Here is a 17,464-nt window from a genome sequence, read left to right as displayed (position 1 = left end):
ACTACTGGCATTGATTAAATGTTAAATATTATTTAAATATATTTAATCAATGCTACTGGTATATTTAGCAATTTAGCCCACATTTATTTGTTGGTAGAAATTAGCTATATTTCTAATATAATTTTACTTATAAAAGATAGGAAATATGTTATAACAATATTTAATTGTGTTTGGCCTTTTTCAAAAGTGTTTATCGAAAACCAATTCTGATGTGGGCGGGCTACTTCAAATATCGGGAACCAATTCGGATGTCAATTTCCAGGCATGGGAACTAATTCGGATGCCGCCGTTTTTAGAGAACAATTTTTATAGGATTTTATTTTTGACGGATACAAAAATGTACTAACCAATAAATAATAGAATAATAGTATTGCAAATTGCGATACAAATAGCAAAAGAAGGAAACCTCGACAAGGATAATAAAACAAACAAAAAAAAAGAAATTTTTTATAACAAAATACATCTTTATATATTAATTTATATATACCATTACAAATTTGAGTAATTGAACAATATATTAGAATACGTATTAGATTAAACAAGAAAATCGTACAAAATATTTAAAATAATTTAACTGTATAATATCATAATTTTATGTCTACATAAAAACAGATTTTGTATTTATAAGAAATATACTTTAGTAACAATTCATGAAAATAACATATATGTCGAGGTTTAGTAATATTTACTGTTCTAAAATTAAATTAATGATAAGTATAGATAGGTATAGTTAACTTACAAATACATCATTATTATAATTTGATTATCACTTTTCATTCATGTTAAAATCATAAATATAAATTGTATAGAAATATATATCATTAACAATTGGAATTGACATATTTAAGTGTTTCAGAAAATGTTCGCATCAAATATATCTGAAAAAATACACAATTTAATATATTAGCACTCTAAGGGCTTATCGAATAATAAATCAGACGAAATGGAAATAAAAATACACCTATAATACATCACTATTCAGTCGTATATTGAGTTTACTCAGGTTTCTATAGCCGACTGCTCTTTGGTATTTAAAATTTAAAATATAGATTTTGTAATTAGATTTTGTGTTAAAATCCTAAATAAATATATAATATAATAAAATGAAATCTATAATAAAATACATTTCCTTTTCCTCTATAGATACTCTTGTAATATAGAGAAGATGTAAGTAAAACTTCTATTATCTCCTTCAAGATATTTTTTATCCTTTTTTATAGTTTATTAAAGTATGTTACAGAGACTAAAACAAAACTGTTTTTCATATTTCTAATTTTGAAGTCTAACTTCTTACAAAAGGTAAGCATCATACCCTTTTAAACCTTTTAGTAAGAAAATGTAAATGCAGTTGATCTGCATATACTATAAAAGTTTTCTGTAATTAATAAAATATAAAAAAAATTATCAGTATTCCTTATTTTGGTTGATTATATTTGAAAAATAAAACATTAATTAAAACTTACATACGGCTTTAGATTTAAATACTTTCTTTATAAATTTTCTTATAGGTTATGTTTAGGTACCTACTAAATTTAAACAGTTTGACTAAAAATTAAGAAATGCAAAAATAAATTTCGCTACAAATTGACCATGGAAATAACAAATGTTAAACTGACATTATCTTAAACGATGTATAGATTGTTTCATATTTGATGTTTGTAGATTAAAAAAAAAATACATTGAAGTAACTGGTATTTTAAATAATTATAAAAGGTCATTGTATAATAATATAGATAACCTCATGTAAAACTATTAACTTTCAATAGTGAGTAATAACAGTTTGAAAAATAAAGGGTTTATATATTTTTTATATTATGCATAAATGATTACCTACCTAAAACATGAATAATAAATTCATGAATCACGCGTCGTTTTAAAAGAAAACCGAAATAATATATTTTCATAACATTAATATCATAATTTAATAATTAAAATGAAAAACGGTTTTTCAGAAAAGCTTTCCTCTTAATTTTTGTCTATCTTCGTCGTCTTTTATCTTCAATGCTTCGTTAATTTGACAAAGTAATCGGTTGACCGAAACTTGCATACTAGGATCCAGAGTCGAAAGATGTTTTAAATCTTCTCTGGCTTCGTTCATTTTCCACACGGATATATTTGCTTTTCCACGTCTGAATAATGCTTTGACGTTATCTGAAAGAGAATAAACTATCATTGTAATATGTTTAAGAGATATCTACAGTAATTATATAAGATAATAATATAATAATACGTATGTACCAGGATCGTCTTCTAAAATTGATGTACAGTGTTCTATGACTTGGTAATAATCCTTAGAAATAAGCTTGCATTGAGCCAAATTTAATAACAGTGGAGTCTTTATTTTGTTCAATTCGTCCCATTCTTTTTCACGCGGTTTGAGTCTTTAAGATAATAATATCAATAATACAAATTATTAATTATTTGTATGTTTATTTAAGTAGGTACAAAATATTTAAATTACAAGTATTAAAAAAAATGTATAATCAATTTCTGGAAAAACAGTTTTGATTAAAATTATTATATTATAGTCTATAGGTAATCAAGTAATTACTTCATCATGATTTGTTCCAAGAATCCGAGAGCCAACATGTATTTTTCTTCAGCTTCTTTGTATTTACCTTTGTGGTATAATTCGTTACCAGCTTCTTTGAGTTCGGGTATTGTGTTTCGTTTTTCATTTTCATCCAGTAGCCAAGTTTCCTTTTCGAATGAACCAGGAACCTCGATCTTCAATAAATCTATTTGTACGTTAAATTGAATATCATAGTACTTAAGAAATTCTTCATATTATAGTGATTAAAAAAAAGGAACTAGTATTCTGTCAGTATTCATATTATATTTTAATATTATGTAAACTAATTCGTCAGAACTCAATTTAGCCTAAATTTTCATTTACTATACGTCGCAGTTGTCAAAAATAATATTAAATGGACATAATTTTTAATTCAAATATTCTCGTAAATCGTAATTCCATATTATACTATCAAAAGATAATATAAAAGACACATTTAAGTGTTACAAAATGAGGTTTTCTAATTTTCATTACTATACTATATACATTTTTTGTATCTGTGTAATGTGTAAATATTTACAAGTGGCTAGTAATATATATTTATACACTAGTTTTGCAACTAAGCCATATTTGTAATTATATTTTTTCAAGTGGGTATGTTTAATTACACACATGTATTATTTATAATTATAATACAAGTATTTTTATTTGATTTAATAATTTCCTTCTTAAAAACCTATTCTAAATCTGTAGCACTGAATTACTGTCTTACTGAAACACTGAAGAATGGAGATAAACAGTGCTTGAATTGGGGGGAGTCCCCCTTCTTTTTACATTTTTTTAAGCATACCCCTTCTACTTATTTGAAATGAAACGCTAGGAACACAACATTTATTATTTGTACATTTGTATCAGCTATGAAAAGAAAATTGAGTTGTAGGTTAATAAGTTGTAGGTTTTGTTTCTTGAGGTTTTTTTCCCTAGATTCTCCTAATGGTATACAATTATTAAACTCCAAGGGTAATAATTACCTATCTCACTATTTCCCCTCACCGAAAGTTATCAAATACAAACATCTTACTTAAAAAATAATAATATATATAAATATTATATATGATATATATTAATCAATTAATCTATACCCTGAACGGCGGGACACCCTAGTTGCGTCCCATAATAAAGGTATACACGAATTGCGTCCTTTTATTTTGGTTAGGTAGAAGAACTTTTATTTCATTTTCAGGGATGATGTATTAATTATAAATGAGCCTGGGCTCTGATATTATGTTTCGATGATAAAATAAATTACGATGATTTATGAATTTTGTTATCGATTTCTGATTGATAAGTAATAAAATAACTAAGTTCGTTTATTGTCATCGTGAACAATAAAAGACGACCTATATTTTACCTATACTATATCGGTAAAGATTTGTATCATATTCATGTGTAAATACTAAATAGGTTTATAAGCTGATATAAAATACTTGATTAGGTATAGTATCTAGTATCTACTGTTAATAATTGTTGAGTTTAGTATATCTTTTACTGCAGTTCAGTCTTCGTTCTTACTCAGTTTTTACTTTTTTATATACTAACGTCAGCTGTGATAACTGTTTAGTTTTTATATGTTTAGAATAGAAGTGCAAAATATTATAGGTTGAAAACAAAAGAATTTGAAAATAATTGAAAAGTTCTGTTTTCATAAATGATTGGCTAATAATATACAACGTTGGAAATGTACCTCGAAAACAAGTACAGCATATTTAAAAACTAACGAAAATGATGATATTTTAACGTGAGTGACACTGAGCACAACCATGATGCACTACTAAATTGGCAAATTGTAAGTAATTCTTTTAAACGAAAATGTACACAAGGGTTATATGAAAAACCAACTAAACTGGTTAAATCGAAATTTAAAAGAAAGTATTGATGTCAATATTAAAAATAAACTAACAATTATAGATTTGTGATTATATTTATAAATGTTATTTATTTATTTTTGTTAGTTGTTTAAGAACCACTGATTACAATACATTAATTGTGTCCTGGATTTTTTTTGGGACGCAATTCGTGTATACCTCTTTTACGGGACGCAACTCATATGCCCCCATCCAAAATAATATATCAATCGAGGCATTATAAAACTAGTATACCTAACACCAGTTACCTGCAGGCTATTGGTAACTGTTGTTAGATATTTAGGTATCATTGTTTCAATAATTTTTAAAAACCTATAGTGAATTCCAAATCCGCTGGATCTGCTAGTAAATCGTTGAGGTCATCATAACCGGTGCCGTTTTTTTGAAGTTGTGCTGTGCAACAATGACTCGTGCTGGGAATTGACGTGCGACCAGCATCCCGCAACGTCTTGGAAATGAACGGATAAGACGCTACCAACTGTTAACAAATATTTAATTCTTGTTTAATTTATTCAAATCGTATCATGCACTTATAAATTGCATTATTACAACTGGCGGTCCACGTTCAGTTTAAACTAAATTAAATTTATATAGATATATACATGATGATTCAAAATGTATGCTTCACCTATTTATCATATTACTCAAAATGTTTAATAAGAATGTTTCATATAAAATTACTAGTATTTTACATATAATTTTTTTGGGGGGTGGGGGAAGGGAGGGTTGAGATTAATTTTAAAAATTCAAATAGGAACCTATTATACTTTTTTAGACTTATAATGTGTGGAGAATTTTGTTCAGAGTATGTCTATACTTACATAAAAATCGAAATCTAGACGTGCATACTTTATGAGTTATAATAATATTTGATGAAGTTTAGATGAGTAGAGTGGAATACTCTGTAAAATTGTAGTCTACTAGGTAGGGTACTCCGCTCATCTAATTTTTAAACATTTATATACCTAACTTATAAACTAATCCGAATTTAAATTTTTATGTATCGAAATACTCTAAAAAAATATTTCTTTTTGAATTTTTAAAGTTAACCCACAAACTTCCCTTAGGTTTTTTTTGGATGGTTTCACGAGCCACCCTCAAAATGTTTTTTTTTTCAATTTTTTAAGAATTTTACTGCTGCGCTCAACACACAAAGTCAAGGACTTATATATTTATAGTTCTTTGATTTGAATACTAAAATACTAAAGACCAAAGTAAAATATGTATATCAATAGTATATTATAATATAATATACTCTGTCCAACGATAGAACACGTGGATTCTACAAGACTACAAATCGTCACGCAACTACCCATCGAGGCTGGCTCAACTATTGCAGTATCGCGTGCGATTGTGCGGAAATTTTTCGTTAAGTAGTGGTTTGTTTTTTACTGAACAATTTGCATGCATTCTATTATAAGGTTTATATATGTTGTACTATTGTAGCATAGACTAAAATCTAAAAATGGTAGTCAATAATTCCAAATCCTCAGCAATTAAAAGATTACATTAATCTCCAATTAATAATATGTCCGTGATTTGTGAGGTCCAATTAGAATACTTGTGTTTCATCAGTAGTAATCACTCATCGTGATGATCTATATATGTGTGATCATATTTAGACGAAACCATTTTTTTCTGCAAAGTAATCGTAAAATCAATTTTAAGCATTATCTATAACACAAGTACCTAATTGGTATACAGATTTAAATGTTTCTTGGTTTCGTTGAAAATATTCACCAATACTAAAATTTTAAACACCTATCAACAGTGGCATACATAGGGGGGTTTTATGGGTTCAAACCCCCCACCTGAAATGTATGGTTGATACGAGCATTGATTTTGAATGTATAATTAATTGGAATTTAAGAATGGAAATTTTTTTTAACCCCCCCTGGAATTAATTTCTATATACACCATCAATAATAACAAAACGAATCTAAAGTTTAGTCATTCTACTCGGTGATGTGTATGGATTTTAAAAACAAATACAAGAGATTTCCTTCAATATTTTAAATTAAAATAACAAACTATAGAGACATAACTATACTATTTTCGCATGAATTAATTATGAAAGTTTTTTGCAATTATTACTTACCTACAATTTAATTTAATTCTATATGATGTATTTACATACATTATATCAATAGAACCTATGTCTACTTAACTAAAAATTGCAATCAAATTCTACTCATAATAGTATTTTAAAGTCTACAATATATATTGTCATTATCATAATATAATTATATTTGGCAGAAATTTTATCCATATAAGATTTTTTTTTAAATCAAAATATCAACAACAATCATCAAAAAAATGTGTTTTATTTTAAAGTACTATTTTACCATGTGTACACAAACCAATGTATAGCTCAATGTTATATTATGGCACAAAACATTATAGCTAGTGGTGGATCTAAAATTGTTTTAGAGTGGACATTATTCATATTATTATATATCATAAATATTATATAATTTTATAAACACGATATTTAGGATTTTATATTATGCCTTACAAATATAACCCTCTCCTTGAATTCGCCACTGATCATGAAATACTTTTTTGTTTCTAGTGTTTTCAAAAAAAAAAAAAATAACAACCAACACATAACTCCGTTGTAATAAAATATTAAGACCAGCAATGTCCTCCACGATGTTTTTAATCAAAAAAAAGTTTAATATTTGTTTGGCAATTTAAAATTATAGTTGAAAATCTAATTACTTATGAATTATGACCAATAAGTATAAGTATTTATAGATTTGTATATGTCCCATTATTAATATAGTTTTATATCTATTAAACATCGAAAAAAAATTATATTTCTCAATTAATTACATATTATACATATTATTGCATAATATGCAATAAATCTTAACATATATTAATACCATGTAACTTAAAGTTTTTAATTTTATCTAAATAATTTATTCAACGAAATCTTTTTAGTCAAGTTTTACCTATTATTTGAACACAATGTATTATAATTTAAGTTAGGTACCCATGGTATACACTTAATTTAAAGATATGTAATAGATATATACTTTCATAACTAAATGGGTTCATTTAAAAATCATGTTTATTAATTTTTTTACGAAATTATAAAGTCAAGAAAAACCGTGATTAATACAATTTTAAAATCAAAATACCCATTAAAATATATTTATTTAACATTTTGGAGAAAACGTATAAATGCATTTGATTTTTAAAACCTGAAGTGGATAATCTATTAAATAAGGCATGATTTAAAATTAAAATATTAAAAAAAAAAAAATAAATAAATTTTTCATGTCTGTAATTTAAAAAAAAATTAACAATCATCAGCACCACTTCATTAACGACTTAATATTATAATTATTGTCAATAAAACCCACACACCAAGAGTATAATAATATTAATGGAAAATACCATGTTAATGAAAAATAAATACATAACTCTATATATAATAGGTATATACATGCATATTATGTATATAAAAAAATGTATAAACCAATACTATAACTAAACAAGTACAAAGATTTTTGCTTAAAATTAACAATGCATTTTAAAAAGTACCAACACTAATTATTATTTGCTTGATGTACAGGGAATAATGCGATTTACATATTTATCGGCCATCGATAAATAATACTTTTCCACTGGGGTTATATAAATACGTATTCTATTATAAAGATGTTTTACGAGGCCCTATTCTTTTCTTTCGTAATACCGTCGATGCATTTCGTCGATACTAGACAAATACCACGTGCCTGGGAACAGCTGGTCCTTGTCGCTGACTGGCACATACGGCGCTCGGTGCAAAGACTTCTGTCGGACTTCCAAGACTTCCGTAAATTGTTCGGGTGTAAGGCGTATCCGCTCCTCCAAACGGTCGATGCCCTTCTTCAGGTTACCGATCAGACTCGACAAATTGTTGTCGACGACCCTGATCGAGTACATAGACGAAGCCAAACCGGACCCGTAAGAGAACACGCCGATTTTCTTGCCGGGCAGGTGTTCCGGCGGCAACGACACCAGGTATGAAACCAATCCGCTGTACACAGATGCCGTGTACATGTTGCCAACGCGGGACGCCAACAACAGCGACGGTTTGGTCTTGTCCTCGTAAACGGTATTGCTGCGCTCCATGAACGTCTTTTCAATATCCCGATCGAAAAATGTGGACGGTAGGTGCACGTCCTTGAATCGGTCTAGCCCTGGGTAGTCCTCGTCCTTGGCGCCACTATTCACGAAATCGTTCAGGTACAAACGGGCCAGAGACTTCTGTACCAGTTTGCAGTACGGTGTGTGGAACACGAAGGAATCGAACCCGTTCAGGTTGACATTGGTACCGTCTCCGCATTTGCTTAGATAGGACTTGTAGCACTGGTCCAGGGCGTTCAGGTAACACTCGATGGACAATTTACCGTCCACCACCGGGTACTCGGACGTCAAATCGGGCTTGAAGAAATCGTACGCGTGATTCATGTACGTGCCTCTCAGGCCTCTCTCAATCACCAACGAGGCATTCGGGCCGATCAGCATCGCAACGGCGCCGGCACCTCCCGTCGGACGCGCGTTACCCTTGGCGTAAATTGCGATGTCGGCCGCGACTACCACGGCTAGCCTACCGTCCCACGAGCTCGACTCCATCCACGACAGAGCATTGAATAGGGCCGCCGTACCACCGTAACAGGCGTTTGTGGTATCGATACCCTCGACGTGAAAATTACCACTGGGCTCGAATAGCTTCATCAAAACTGTTTTCACACTTTTCGACTTATCGATTATAGTCTCGGTGCCCACCTCTAGGCGACCTATATCCGCATAGTTAATGCCATTGTTCTCGACAAGCTGACTGACTGCTGTCAGGCACAGCGAGTTCACGTCTTCAAGGTCTGTGCAGAATCCCATTTGCTTTTGGCCCAGACCAACGGTGTATTTTCCTTCAGACACTTGGTCATATTGTTCCAAATCAGTTTGATCGACATACAACGACGGTATGACGAAATGAATAGCGCGTATTCCAACATCTTTTGGCCAATGATCCATGATAAAAAAAAAATCGTTTGGAATCTTAATTTACCTGTTAATTAAAACAAAACAAAACAAAAATAAACTTTAATAAGAACAATCACTACAAACACTGCAGATCACTTATTTGAAAAAAAAGAAAACCACTTTAAAGACATTTTAATAGATGTACACATATTTCACAATCAATGTAGTTATAAATTTCAATTCGTAAATTTAAAGCAAACATCTTGGTATTCTTAATATTTAAAATATTCAAACCTTAGTATGTACGTAATAATACGGGAATGTTTTTCTTTTCTCATGTAAAATATGATTTATTGTATTATTAGATAGGTACACCATTATGCATATTGTATAATTTATAGAATCAGAATCGATAGTAAATTTCAACAGTAACAAAACACGACCACAATACATTAAATGTATGTTAATATTATTTAGTATTCACTGATAAACTTATTTCGATTTTAAACTTATGAATAGAAGATTATACTTAAAATAAATAAAAAATAATTTTAATGGGTTTGATAAATATTAAATAAAAATACAAGTATATAATTACCTAAGACTTTAAATTAGTATTTAGATAATTAATAAAAAATATTGTATAAAATAATAAGACGAACATATCAAACAATGCCAGAAAGTTAAAACTTTAATAAATATAAAAGGTGCATTAATGAATGATTCGCTCAATCAAAAAAATCAAAAAATAATGTACACTTATGCCGAGTAAATCGTTTTTTTTTTTTAATTATCAATTTTTCTTATTATATCATCTTGAAATTGTAAATACTTTTTAGAACTAGAATATTATCATCCATAAATTGACATTAGTTTTATTTATAGGAATATTTTATGAATAATTCAATAGTTAATAATTACAGTATATTTTCTTTTTTTTAAAGTCAAGTTAATTATTTATAAAATAATTCGACTAAATTAAATTAATAAATTATAGAATTAAAAATTTACTCTAAATTATATCTAAAAAAAAAGTATTAAAATTATGTATAAAGTATTAATATACATTTTAATAATGTACATAATTGTTTATCATTCACTACAACTTAGAAAATTGTATATTTATGAAAAAAATAAAAGAATAATAAATATTATGTATAATATATTTTGGACGGTTTGGATAATTTCTGAAGAAATGACCTCGAACTATTAACTCACTCTCTGTTTTATCAATAATTATATATAATTATAGTTATGATAAATAAAAATAATAAATTTAAAATTTAAAAATAATTCAAGCATTTAATAAAAATTAGTTAATATTTTCAATTTTTTAAAACGAAAGTTATGTATTTTGTATTATAGTTAAAGTGCCGAAATACATTAATAATATTATTTAAAGATCTTAATTAGTAATTATAAACTTATTATGGTTATATATTTTAATGATATAATTAAATACTTATTTAACTAAAGTTAAAATAGGTTAATTTTTTAACTAGTTAAAAGATTTAACGATTTTGTCTTGCTTAGCAATTATTCCCTAGACATCAAACTTGAAAAAATATTGAATATAATTATTTTCTATGGATAAAATTATTAATGCTGTTATTTATGTAACTTATTATATTAATATATATATAATTTATTTATATTTTAAAAAATAGACTTTATTATATTTATATCGTTTTATTATTTTTAAAAAACTATTAAATTTATAATGCAAACATACTTGATTATTTAGTTAAGTTCTTTATTTGACAAATAAATTGTTGAGGAATTGAAAACTCACTAAAGAAAATAAGATATGTTTACGGTTTGAACTTTAGATGTTAAGTGCACGAAAAAATGAATCGCGAGTAGAAGAAGACAGTATATAATAATAAATTCTATGATCATATATATATTTTAGTAGATACACTACAATTAAGCTGCGGCTACACTGAAGTAAATTTATATATTTATATCAAACTTGTATAAAACAAGAGTACAACATTTTATTACGCTATAAAATATATCGGATGGTTCATTTTTAAACTACATTAATTTTGTCGATGAGTTAAGTATATTAAGTTTTATTCAGTATCAGTTTCTTTTTTAAATTTAAAAAAATTTAGAATACCTTAACATAATTGTTTAATAGTTTCAACATTTAACTGTCTTACAAATTTTATCGACACAGTAAAACAACATTTTATTTTTATAATCAAATGCATCAATTATTGTTCTTAATATACATTTTAACGTTTTATAAGTTTATAATATGTAGGTACCAATGTTTTGTGAAATTAATTTAGAATTGCATATTTATTATTTATATAGACATAAATGTTTTTTATGAATAAAACATAGAATCTACTATTTAATAACAGAAAATAAACAATAACAAAGACAAATAATTTAATTTTGTACATAAAAATAATTCTGAACGGAGATATTCTGTCAGCCTATATTTTTAAAGACATTTTAATATACACCTATATATTGCATACAGTATAGCTTGGACTATTTTTTCAAAACATAGATAAAATATATTATGTTATAAAATAATTATTATGAGCCAATACTGACGTACCGTATCGATATGAATATATTCATAGTATAAATAGCTTGCAATTAATCTAAATATATTGAACATTTTATTGTATTGTATACAATACATAATAATAAACATAATGGAATAAATTAAGATATAAATTTAAAATTGCTAAAATTTTTGAATTATAACATAACTAAATTTAAATTTTGAAATTAAATATAATAAAAATATATATTTTATTTCTAAATATTCAATTACACCAATATTTAATTTTAAACCCTCATCAAATTTTAATATGGGTTCGTAAAAAACTTTTTTATGTGACTCTTAGAAGAAAACCTAATAAAAAAAACATGTATTATATTTTCAATTAATAAAAAAAATAATATTAAAATTAAGTACCTCAAAATAATAGAAATATTTTGTAGATGTTACAATATTTCTAATTTGTTTTTAATTTCTGTAAAAACTACATAAAAATTCTTTAATTATAATGAATTTTGTATTATATTTTCAAACCTTTTACTGAGAACAAAAATAGTAACATATAATAATCGGAAAAAATATAGACATTTTTTACCGAGTAGAAAAATGTCAAAATATTTAAAAAAAGCCCTAAAAAAATTTCACAAAAATGTAAATTTTTAAACAGGTCAAAAAGAGTTAATTTTTTGAAAATTATATTATGTTTATATAATGCTAGTACAAGTGATTAAATACTTGTTGTCAGTGAATATTTCGAAAATTAATTTTTTACTTTCTCCTTCTCTCGAAAGTACCAACATATCCAGTATGCGCTACTAGAAATTATCATCACATTTTAACTAAATTATCATAAATGTGACATCAGAGACAGATCACAAATATATACCAATACTATCTTAGATATTTAAGAAAAAGGTTTTTTATATTATAATAATATGTCTATACGTATATTTTATAGAAATTTGGGTTCCAATATGAACTACATAATTATGAGGTACCTTAAGAGGAACTTAGTTAAAAAATTTGAACAATTAATGCATTTTTAAGCATAAATTTGTTTACTAATTTTCGTGATTTTGGCAAATTCTATAAAAATTTGAACTTTAAATGCTTACACAAAAAGCGTGCCTTTGTATTTTTTTTACCTATAAAAACAACTTATAATAAGCCCTATATTATATTAAAATTAAAAAACAAATATCACTAAAATCAATACATTTATTATCGCTCCGTTCAAAATCTAAAATGAATGAAAAATAAATCGTTATAACTATAAGCCAATTCTTTTAAGTAATCTAGTATACTGCGTTCATAAAATAATTGATCAAGTTGTCGATAGTTTACTATGAAATTATACTATATTTACTATATATTATTGCAGAAGTTGGTACTTATACCATAATTACATTAAATACGCTCAACACTTACTCATCAATGAATATTAATCAATTTCCTCAAGGAATAACCTTTAAGTAATGGTTCTTGCAACCTTAAGATAAACTTTAAGGTTAACATTTTTCCAAATATATTTATTTAAGATTTTTTTTGGAATGTTTGCCTTTTTTGTTAGATTATAACTATACTAGCGGCTGGTGTGCCTCGAGTAATTACAGTGAGAAATACCCACAAAATCCATGCACAGAAATTCAATTCTTTTACATTTTTAATCAATTCTACACATATATAAAGTTTCTAATATTTTGTCTATTAATAACAATAATGTTAAACTACCGGAAAATTTTTTGCAAATATTTTAATTACATATTACCACCCATTCCAATATAGTTATATATAGATACATAATCGATAAAAGTCAACCTTTAGGATTTGTTGACCTCGTAGATGTGCTATAACTTCTTACTATAATAAAATGTAAATATTATGTTATACCTATAGAATTTATAGAATATATTAAGAGGTCTTTAAAAACCACCAAAATTGTGAAAAACTATATTTCATAATAAACGAGTGAAACTCAAATAGGTACATTTATTAGCTAAAGTCTAGAAACAATACTATTTTTTCTAATACTTGTATTATATTTACATTGATAGACTTACAAATTTTTCCAGCCATAATCAATTATATTGTTGATTTGTGAACATTACATAAATAGATATTTATTGTGCATAAAGGTTGGTTACTATTTAAAATTTAATGGGCAAAGTGGTCAAAATAAAGTATGTTAAGTAAAACAATATTTAAAGACTCTGTAAACTGTATGCGTTTCAATACTAGCAATTTTTGTGACGGCTAGATAAGAAATTATATATAAATGGCATAGAGATCATGCAATTAGGTTTTTTGGAAATTATGAAAAACGTTACAGTTTGTTCAAGACCTTTTCACTACTTTTTGGTATCTACTCCAAAGTTTACTTAAAATGTATAATCAAATGTAATTATTTATTAGGTAATGTGAAGGGAGTGGCATCAGTTGATTATGCATCTTTGTTGAATTTAACATTTCTACAATTAAAAACTATTGAATATTAACTTTTATACTTAAATTATTTATAATTTGTATTATTTTTTTTTTTTTTTTTTGTACCGGTATTAGATTATTAAAAGAAATTCCTCCTACCAAAACATACAAGTTGACAACATTAATTATGGTTAGTAAGTATATCTTTGTCTGAAAGTATCGATAGGTGTCATTACTGTCATACTAAAATTGAAACAGCTGAATATTAATTTACGTATTGTTATATGTGTTGATAATATATATAATCTATAAGACGTAATATTGTTAACTGCTAACAAGTCATTATTATATAGGACAATGAAACAAATGTTGAGGCAACAATAATTTTAATATTATTTAAAAAGGCAAAACAGAAACAATGGTAAAATTTATTGTCACCAGATTAAAGTAGAGTTATGTTCCATCAATCTGGGGTAACTATTGCATATAATTATATTTTAATAATTAAGGTTTTTTAAATAATATTGTCAATCTTACTTATCAAATTACAATACTTTATGGTTTACAGTGAGTTTGATCTAAAACCAGTTAATTCATGGACTTTGAGGTTAAAAGATAAATACTTAATATAGGAAAGCAATCTTATTAACTATTGAGAACCAAGAAATAGTAACGTACTAAATAATTTTCAGACCTGATACAAACTACCAATTAACCACCCATACACCTACAGCTTTTAATCTACATTTTTTTTTTTACTTACTAGTTTAAATAACTATAATTAAAAAAAAATTATACTAAATCCATTGCACAGTACCTACCTACCCATTTTAGTCTTGAGACAATTGCCAAAAAAAAGCCTACTTCAGTTCAAGACTGCCAAAATGTATATGACTGAAAATTCCAATAGCATTAATAAGATAACACATGCATATATGACAACCTCTTAAATGTAGAAATCAAGAAATCGTATTACATAAATAATTTACATTTTACATAAAATATAATATTTTAATATACAAAACAAATATTAATTTATAATATAATTATGAATTTAAGTATTTAAATACAATATACATTTAAATACCTACCAACTATAATAATGTAATTTCTAAAGATCTATATTACATAATAATTAAATTTGTAATAGCACCTACCATTACTATACTAACATTAATTATTTTGATTTATTATATAACATGAAATATATATTTATTTGTTTATAACACAATCAAATTCTACAATTTAATTGAACTATGGCCATAATAACCATTTAATTATAAATTATGATATATTACATAATATTTCATATTACATAAAAATATGAACCTATATATACATAAATGATTCATTAATAATAAAAACTGAATGATGTATGATTACATTAAATAAAATTTAATAGGTAATAGTTCTAATAACAATAAATATAAGTAATCAGTAAGTTTAAGGCATAATCAAACCAAATTTAATAGATTAATCAGTAGTTGTAAAGAGAAATATCAATACACCAATAATTTATTTTCATTATGAATGCTATTCAGTAATTAACATCTGATATTAATCACAATTTTTACATTGATATAATTAATAATATTAAAGTAAATTTGATTATTATTTATTTAATAAATGAGAAAAGTAGTCTCACATTATTTACCATAAAAAAAGAATAAAAAAATAAAATTAAGTTCAGTACTTTAGAAGTACTAGGTTTAAGTTTAATTTACTGCATCAGTAAATAGAAAAGTAAAAATTAAAAAAAATTAAAAATATAAAGTATATATCCAAAGATTATTTATTTATTTCCATAAGGTATTGCAAGTTTTTAATGAATTGTCCTCCATTTTAAGAAGTTTAATTTTCACGGGAAGCACCAATTATACTTAATACATATATATATATATATATATATATATATATATATATACATATATTATACTACATATGACCTTTTTTTTCTCGAGTATAATTATTATTTAAAAGTAAGTAAAGTAAATAATTAAATAAATATCATTAAGGCTTAAACATTTTAATAATTAAGTAGTGGATATCTTTAAAGATTGAATAATAAATATTAAATAGGGAAGTACTATTAAAAGGCACTATTATAATACATTTGGATAGGATAAAAAAGTATTTATCAAATTAATTATGTATTAGTTTATTACCATAAGTATGTCTAATAAATTATTATTTTAAAACATATTTAATTCAATAATCCGCAGTATAATTGAATAGTAAAAGTCAGTTTTTTTAATAATTCAATTAAAATTATTTTAGTTTTCCGTAACTAATAAGAAACATAAAAAACATTAAATAGGTAATATGTATAGTTGGTATAAATCAAAAAATGTTTTCATGTGTTGAAATTAATATATTTATGCTAATAAAAATGCAATATAATAGGTTATAATTTAAAGTCACTTATTTAAATACTATTTTTACTATACATTAATATTATTCTGAATTAAACATATGTAACATGCAACAAAATGTACTGCACACGCAATTTAAATAAAAAATAATTGGTAATAATTGTAATAAATGCTTAAAAGAATGGTATACTCACACTTTTATGAACAATAAATTTTGAAATTTCTCCTTCACGCATTGACTTTAAAATAGTTTCCCAGACTTCTAATTTGAATTTTTTTCCCAAAACGATTTCCATGTGCTTGGGCCATTTGTAACTATCGTCTACCACAATGTTACTGCCAACAATTCGCGTTACAAAATGAAACGATACCTACAAAACAAAAAAATTAATAAATGTGTGCACTTCAAAGAACCCGAAACAGGAAAATGATTTCTTTTTATTTCGACTTACTTTTGTTCCGTTGGAGAAAGTAGGCTGACCACCAATGCCCGGTGTCACGAGTGTCTTCTGTATTTTATCGTCGTTAATACTTTCCATACTACTTTTACCACGTACGAAAATTAGTCAATCATGAGGTCATAAGAAGAAAAACCTTGACCTTAGAACACAATAACCTTTCACGACTCACGACAGACGTTCCGGCAATTGAATTTTTTGGGCCAAAACCAAATCATTATCATTTAATCTATTCCACGGTAAACACGTCACAATCGTGCGGTCACAGAAAA

The 17,464-nt window shown here is 26.0% G+C and overlaps 1 protein-coding gene across 4 annotated transcripts; it reads right to left on the bottom strand.

Annotated features, from left to right (window-relative positions):
• Nucleotides 1–661: 661 nt before the first annotated feature.
• On the bottom strand, nt 662–17,464 carry LOC113549768 (hydroxymethylglutaryl-CoA synthase 2). 4 transcript variants are annotated; one of them, XR_003404964.1, is made up of 7 exons: nt 17,187–17,464; nt 16,929–17,105; nt 4,750–4,915; nt 2,552–2,738; nt 2,239–2,381; nt 1,835–2,151; nt 687–878 (listed from the first exon to the last, which is right to left on the bottom strand). XR_003404964.1 is itself a non-coding variant. In XM_026951242.1 (6 exons), the coding sequence occupies exons 1-6, from the start codon at nt 17,271–17,273 to the stop codon at nt 1,949–1,951; spliced, it is 963 nt and encodes a 320-aa protein (XP_026807043.1). In that variant the 5' UTR covers nt 17,274–17,464; the 3' UTR covers nt 662–1,948. The 4 variants fall into 4 exon arrangements, 3 of the variants coding, with proteins under 3 accessions (XP_026807043.1, XP_026807042.1, XP_026807035.1); XM_026951242.1 differs by having other exon boundaries at nt 662–2,151; XM_026951241.1 differs by lacking the exons at nt 687–878; nt 1,835–2,151; nt 2,239–2,381; ... (2 more) ...; nt 16,929–17,105; nt 17,187–17,464 and adding exons at nt 7,722–9,499; nt 11,147–11,294.

The sequence above is a fragment of the Rhopalosiphum maidis genome, chromosome 4 (genome assembly GCF_003676215.2).
Source record: "Rhopalosiphum maidis isolate BTI-1 chromosome 4, ASM367621v3, whole genome shotgun sequence".
Taxonomy (NCBI): domain Eukaryota; kingdom Metazoa; phylum Arthropoda; class Insecta; order Hemiptera; family Aphididae; genus Rhopalosiphum; species Rhopalosiphum maidis.
The sequence above is the reverse complement of the archived record's forward strand: the minus strand, read 5'-3'. Positions and strand labels throughout refer to the sequence as shown.